General features: G+C 41.0%; 1 protein-coding gene across 1 annotated transcript; it reads left to right on the forward strand.

Moving 5' to 3' along the window:
* Window positions 1–620: 620 nt before the first annotated feature.
* LOC109174466 lies at window positions 621–1892 on the forward strand. Its single transcript, XM_019323703.1, has one exon. The coding sequence runs from the start codon at window positions 621–623 to the stop codon at window positions 1890–1892; it is 1272 nt and encodes a 423-aa protein (XP_019179248.1).
* The last annotated feature ends 5083 nt before the right edge of the window (window positions 1893–6975 follow it).

Genomic DNA, 6975 nt, shown 5'->3' on the forward strand with positions numbered 1-6975 from the left:
ACAATTTAGAGGAGCCTACAGGGGAACAGCAACACCAGGAACAACCAATCATGTCTCCACCCCAACAGCCTAATCTCCCGAGAATAAGAACCAATTACCGGGTTGCAAGACAACGCACTGGGCAGAACCTGGATGAGGAACCAGTACTCGAGGTGCAGCCCCCACCCCCTAGGCAACCCCCTCCGGTTAACCGAGGCGCTTTCAGAGGTCGTGGTGGGAGGGGAGGTCCACCCAATCGAGCGGCAGCCGCATCACAGCACACTGTTGTCCGTGGCACTAGAAGGGGCCAAAACATCCAGACCACCACCGTTTACCATACTGATGAGCATTCTGATTCACCCTTGCTGCCAACCTTTGAAAACACATTCAAAGAAGTTCCACCTGACGTATGCCATGAACCAACAAATCAACCTGTAACCCCATCTGAATCTCCAGTGCACTTTGTGTTTGGAATCAACTATAAGGAAGTACCACCTGACTCTACATGTTTACCCCAGGTGATACCCGACCTACCTGCTTTGGTTTTGCGTCCTGACGAGAATCCTGGAAACCAAATTGGTCCAGATGCGGATACCCGCATGCGCCAATAGGCGCCGTTTCCTTTCCTTCCCACTGGTTTTATGATCTTTTTAGTCTGGAACTGTCAAGGAGCAGCCTCAAAGGCATTTAGGCGCATCCGTAAGCAATTTCTGTGCATTCATAAACCTTCTTTTGTTTGCCTCCTCGAGCCCAAGGTCTCGGGCCAACAGGCCAATGAGATATGCTTCAGCTTGGGCTTTGACGATTGGATGAGAGTAGAGGCTATAGGATTCTCTGGTGGCATTTGGATCCTATGGAAATCCTCTATTCATATTGAAGTTTTAGACACTCACCCTCAATTCATCTCTTTGCAGGTACAAGATGCAGATTCCGAGTCGTGGCTCTTATCAGTTGTCTATGGGAGTCCCAACAAAGCTCTTAGAAAACGCCTATTTTCGGAGCTCTCGGGTCAGTTTTTTATGCCCCATGGACCATGGCTAGCCGTGGGAGACTTTAATTCAGTAACATGTCAAGATGAAGTCAACAATCTGGAAACCTTTTCCATGTCTAGATGTTCAGACTTCAACCAATGGATCTTTAGGGAAGGGCTGATTGACTTGGGCTTTGAAGGAACAAAATTCACTTGGATGAGGGGCGTTAATTCAACCTCATTCAAAGGAGCCCGCTTGGACCGTGCCCTTAGCAATATTGAATGGAGAAGCATGTTCCCGAATGTATCAGTTTTACACCTACCGATGATTCAATCCGATCACTCACCCCTCCTCGTCAATACCTCAGAGACACCACAAATACCGATCAACAGAAGCTTCCGTTTTAATATGGCATGGGCCAGCCATGCCAATTTCCAGCCCTTAGTCAAATCCTGCTGGTCAACAAATCGGAGCCTAAACTCAAACAAGAATGAAATGGCAGTGGCCCTCTCATCCTGGAACATAAACACATTTGGAAACATATTCCACAGAAAAAACAGACTGCTGGCTAGACTTGGGGGTATTCAACGTAGCTTATCACTGGGGGCAAGATCGGACCTCATTCGCTTGGAAAGAAGGCTGCGTAAAGAACTTGATGAAACTCTACACCAAGAAGAAATGGTTTGGTTCCAAAGATCCCGTGAACAATGGATAACTTCTGGAGATCTCAACACTCGATTCTATCACCTATCAACTACCATTAAAGGCAAACAAGCAAAAGCCAATGCTATCAAAGATATGGAAGGCACAATAGTCACAGGAGAGGAGTCAATCAAGAACCTTTTTCGAGATTATTTTATGAATCTGTTTGAAGCAGATAACGTCCTTCCAGCAAGTCCCCTTCCTCAGGGTCGCTTTCCCTCACTCAACGTTCGTGACTAGCAGCTTGTCAACCAACCAATCAGCACCAAGGAAGTAAAACTCGCACTTTTTGAAATGGCACCTTGTAAGGCCTCGGGTCCCGATGGGTTCACGGCAGGCTTTTATCAGAAGACTTGGGATGCAACGGGGGACACACTGGTTAAGTTCGCCAAAACCTTCTTTGCGGAAGGCCTCCTCCCTCCTGGCCATAATGACACACTACTGAGCCTCATTCCTAAGGTTGCAAACCCTGAGAGAGTTGATTAATACAGGCCAATAGGGTTATGTAACGTGTCCTACAAGCTTCTAACAAAAATCATGACACTGAGACTCAAGGGAATAGCTAGAAAGATTGTGGGACATCACCAATCAAGTTTTATACCTGGAAGGCAAATAACAGATAATATCCTTGCATATCAAGAAATTTTGAACTCAATGAAGAACAAGAAAGGGAAAACTAGCTGGATCATGATGAAAGTGGATTTAGAGAAGGCCTACGACAAGCTATCCTGGGATTTCCTTGAGGACACCCTCACTGACATTGGATTTAATGCAACCTGGAAGAGAAACATCCTTAAATGTGTGTCTTCGTCGAGGCTTGCGGTGCTATGGAATGGCCAGCAGGCGGACTGGTTCATACCTGGAAAAGGACTACGACAGGGAGACCCAATCTCCCCTCTACTTTTTGTTTTCTGTATTGAGAGACTTAGTCACATTATAAATGAATCAGTAATAAATGGCCGCTGGAAAGGCATTAGAATTAATAGACGAGCCCCTAACATAACCCATCGATTCTTTGCAGATGACCTCATCTTCTTTGGAGAAGCTACGGTGCAACAAGCCCAGGAGATGAAGAGATGCATAGAGCTCTTCTGTTCTGCATCAGGAGAAAGAATAAGTCTCCAGAAGTCTTCTCTATACTTCTCAAAGAATACCACTACAAGTGAGCAACAAGCCATTACGGAAGCCATGGGTATATGGAGTGTCACTGATATGGGAAGATATCTAGGCGTCCCTTCAATCCATGGGAGAGTGAAAAGTGACACGTTTGCTGGAATTCTAGGGAATATACAATCTCGTCTTGCCGGTTGGAAATCTAAGTCCCTATCCCTAGCAGGTCGACACGCACTAGCACAATCAGTCCTGTCATCTATCCCCTATTTTACCATGCAATCTATGCTAATCCCAGCTGGTGTACTAGACGCTCTAGAGAAACTGATCCGAAACTTCTTATGGGGCAGCACAGAAACAACAAGAAAATGCCATCCGGTCAGTTGGGAAACCATTACAAGAAACAAGTCCAATGGGGGTCTCGGTCTGCGAAGTCTCAAGCACATGAACTTGGCTTTTTTAGCTAAGCTTGGATGGAGAATTGTCCAAGGAGAGGACTCTATTTGGGTGAACCTGATCAAAGCCAAATACGGAATTAACTCTGACAATTGTTCAAATTGGCAACTGAAGAACAATAATTCCAATGCTTGGAGAGGAATCGTTAAAGCGATCCCCATTCTACAAGCTGGTATAAAAAGTCTAGTAAGGAATGGGGTTAACACGTTATTTTGGAAGGACATCTGGTTAGAAGACAGACCCCTAAAAGACCTGACAACAGGAGTAACAGCCTCGGACTTAAGGAGATCTGTTTCAAGCTATTGGATCCCAGAAGTGGGCTGGCAATGGGATCAACTGAACCCTCACCTACCTCTTGGAACACTCAGAAAGCTAGCAACATTCATCCTATGTGAAGATCCTGGAGTTCTAGACCTAGTTGGTTGGGGACCTGAACCTAATGGCTACTTCTCTGTAAGTTCAGCGTACAACTCAGCACTGGGAATGACACAATCCATAGAGGCTGCCAAGTGGAACAGTATATGGAAGCTCAAAATCCCCAACCGGATTCGTATGTTCTTATGGCTACTGAGACATGAAAGAATTATGACTAATCTCAACAGGACGAAAAGAGGGCTTACCAACAATGATAAGTGTTGGCTTTGTAAAGACCACATCGAGGATACCAACCATGTTATGCGGTTATGCCCTGTTGCGGAAGAAATCTGGAAGTATGTACTCCCCCAATTGCATGAGAAACTCAGGCTACTGCCCTTCACACACTGGCTGGATGAAGGCTTAACACGCAGAGGTAATGGAAATAACCCTTGTCATGACACTACTATATTTGCTGTCACAGCCTGGTGGATTTGGAAATGGCGCAATGAGGCCATCTTTAATGGCAAGCAAGTTCACAGAAAGTCAAAAATGGAGACTATAAAACGCCAGGTGGATGAAATCACTAATGCATATGACAGGGCCCAAGGGGCCAAACATTCAGGAAACTCCACCAATTGGAAGAAATTCTGCTGGGAAAAACCACCCGAGAATGTGGCCAAAATGAATGTTGATGGCTCTGTTATTCCTTCCTCCCTTTTTGCTGGGTGTGGGGGTGTTATAAGGGATAGCTTGGGCAATTGGAGACATGGCTTTATAGCAACTATTGGCAGGTGTACCCCACTGGAAGCTGAGGCCTGGGCCTTGCTCAAGGGAATCCAATTGGCAGCTACCTTAGGAATAACAAGGATTATATTCGAGAGTGACTCAGAAGAAGCAGTTAATTTCTTCAACTCAGGTGATCCTCCGAGGATAGCTGCACACAATATCTTACTAGCGTGTAGAAAGGAACTCCGGAATTTCGATATCTGGGAAGTTTTGCACATCACCAGGGAACAAAATCAAGTGGCCGACGAATTAACTAAACTCTCAAGGCAGTATGCAGATGGCATGCACAGGCTTCCTCAACCCCCGGATTTAATCAGAAGACATCTAGAGAATGACATGGCAGGACTGCCCTCATGGCGAAATACCATTGATACATTGTAATCTCTTTGGGTCTCCCCCTTCCTATTAGATATAAAAAAAAATTATTTGCGTATTGAATGTATATTATATAAAATAATGTACTTTCTCTGAATACAATGTCTAATTTTAATATAATAAAAGTACATTATTTGTATACTGAATGTATATTATTTAATATTTTGGTCCATACAATAATGATTGTTTTGCATTGGCCTTTGTATAATCAAATCAATATACAAAATTCAAAAAAAAACTTGAGTTGTGCTATCTCCAGGCTCCAATATCAAATTTGGAGACTTCAATTGAACAATATCATCTTTGCAAACTATTGCCGACCACAACTTCTCCTTCCACTATCAAAAAATGTTAACGACATGTAAGTCGTTGACTTGGAGTACTAGTCACTTTTGGTCTAATTATATGAATATGACTTGCTTAGAGAGTTAATTGCTATTTTTTTGAATGGAATGATTTACTTATATTTTCGTTTATAATTTAGTGACTAATTTGACCTTTATTAAAAAAAAAAAAAAAGTCACACTTTGTAAGAAAATTTCACTTCTCACCTTTCAAAAATCATCATAACATATAAACAAATTTCATTTCTCTCATATCATAATTATCGTTGAGCCACATAATTAACCAATTGAATGAGACATGATCAAAATAACTAAACTCTTTTAGGATCCAATAGAAAAGCCCTAGCAAAAGTACAACCTATCACCAAATATTCAATAGACTCCACTTCATGTTCACACTAAGCACCCCACCCCTCATCCATTCAATATGTGGGGATGCTAGCTCATGGATGCTCTTAATGAGATTGAGAGGACCTCAAAGCTAAGGCTTAAAGTGACCTATTGTTTTGCCCCTTATTGACTCCATTTCTCATTTTATTGTGGCTTGGAAGAGGTGCACCTTGTCCTATGCTAGGAGACTTGAGGTTATTAATAATGTCATTATCTTTCAATATATATATATATATATATATATATATATATATATATATATATATATATATATATATATTATGTCATTCAAGATGTTGTGGGATTTTGGCTCCAAAATTTTCCTCTTCTAGCACAACCACATATATAATAGTTTCTTTGTGTGGTAATTTCCTTTGGGGTGGCAAACAAGCCGTCATTGCTTGCGTACCAGTTGCCTTCCAATTTCCTAAAACAGAAAGAGGGACTTGGTTTAAATGTTTAATTTACATAACTTTGGTGCATGTGGAATCTTGCTTACTCAGCCAAAATATGGGTCGAATTTAGATATTTGTGGCCTGTTCTGATAAATAAATGAGGCTTTACCAAAATAACATTCTTTAAAACAAATACCGTTATTTTAATAATAATAATAATAATAATAATAATAATAATAATAATAATAATAATAATAATAATAATAATAGTGTGCGCAAAAGGATTAAAAAAAATAGGGAGATGTCCAAAGCAAAAAAAATAGGGAGATCCAAAGCTAGAGCAATATGCAAGTTTCAAACCTCCAACCTCCAAGTTAAAATACAATAAACACACATTCCTACTATTTCTTTATAGAGCCTTTTAAATTTAATTGAAAACTTTTAATTTTTATTTCTAAACTAGCTAGGTAAAAATTAAATATTGGGCCTCTAAAATTTGGGGCCCCTCTAAAATTTGGGACCCTGTGCTGTAGCCCAGCTTGCACTGCCTTATATTCGGCCCTGACCAAAGTGACAATCGTTATGCTGTGCATCTGTGTGCACCATGCATGGTGCACATGGATGCAAAAACGACATCGTTTTGACTAAAAACGTGCGTCCCACTTAAAAAAAAAAAAACCAGTTTTGATTCCCCTCAACAGCATTATGTTGTTCATTCATTATGGATTTTTAGTTCATTCATGCTGGATATTTAGTTCATTAATTATGGATATTTAGTTCATTGATTCTGAATTTTTAGTTCATTGATTCTAGATTTTTAGTTCATTGATTCTGGATATATAGTTCAAATTATGCACAACATAATGTTCTTGCCGGGAATCGAAATTGATTTTTTTTTTTTTAAGTAGACGCGCATTTTTAGTCAAAACGATGTCGCATGGTGCACACGGATGCACATCATAATTTGTCCCAAAGTGATGTAGAATATTCATTGCAAGGACTCAGTTTGGGTTTGGTGGGTATTGGGGAATATAATACTACAAAAAAAAAATTATTCCTAAAAAATAACAAGCACAAGAACGAAAGGAAAAGAGGTTAGTTCGAATGGTG

This window comes from Ipomoea nil, unplaced genomic scaffold (genome assembly GCF_001879475.1).
Source record: "Ipomoea nil cultivar Tokyo-kokei standard unplaced genomic scaffold, Asagao_1.1 scaffold0642, whole genome shotgun sequence".
NCBI classification, from domain to species: domain Eukaryota; kingdom Viridiplantae; phylum Streptophyta; class Magnoliopsida; order Solanales; family Convolvulaceae; genus Ipomoea; species Ipomoea nil.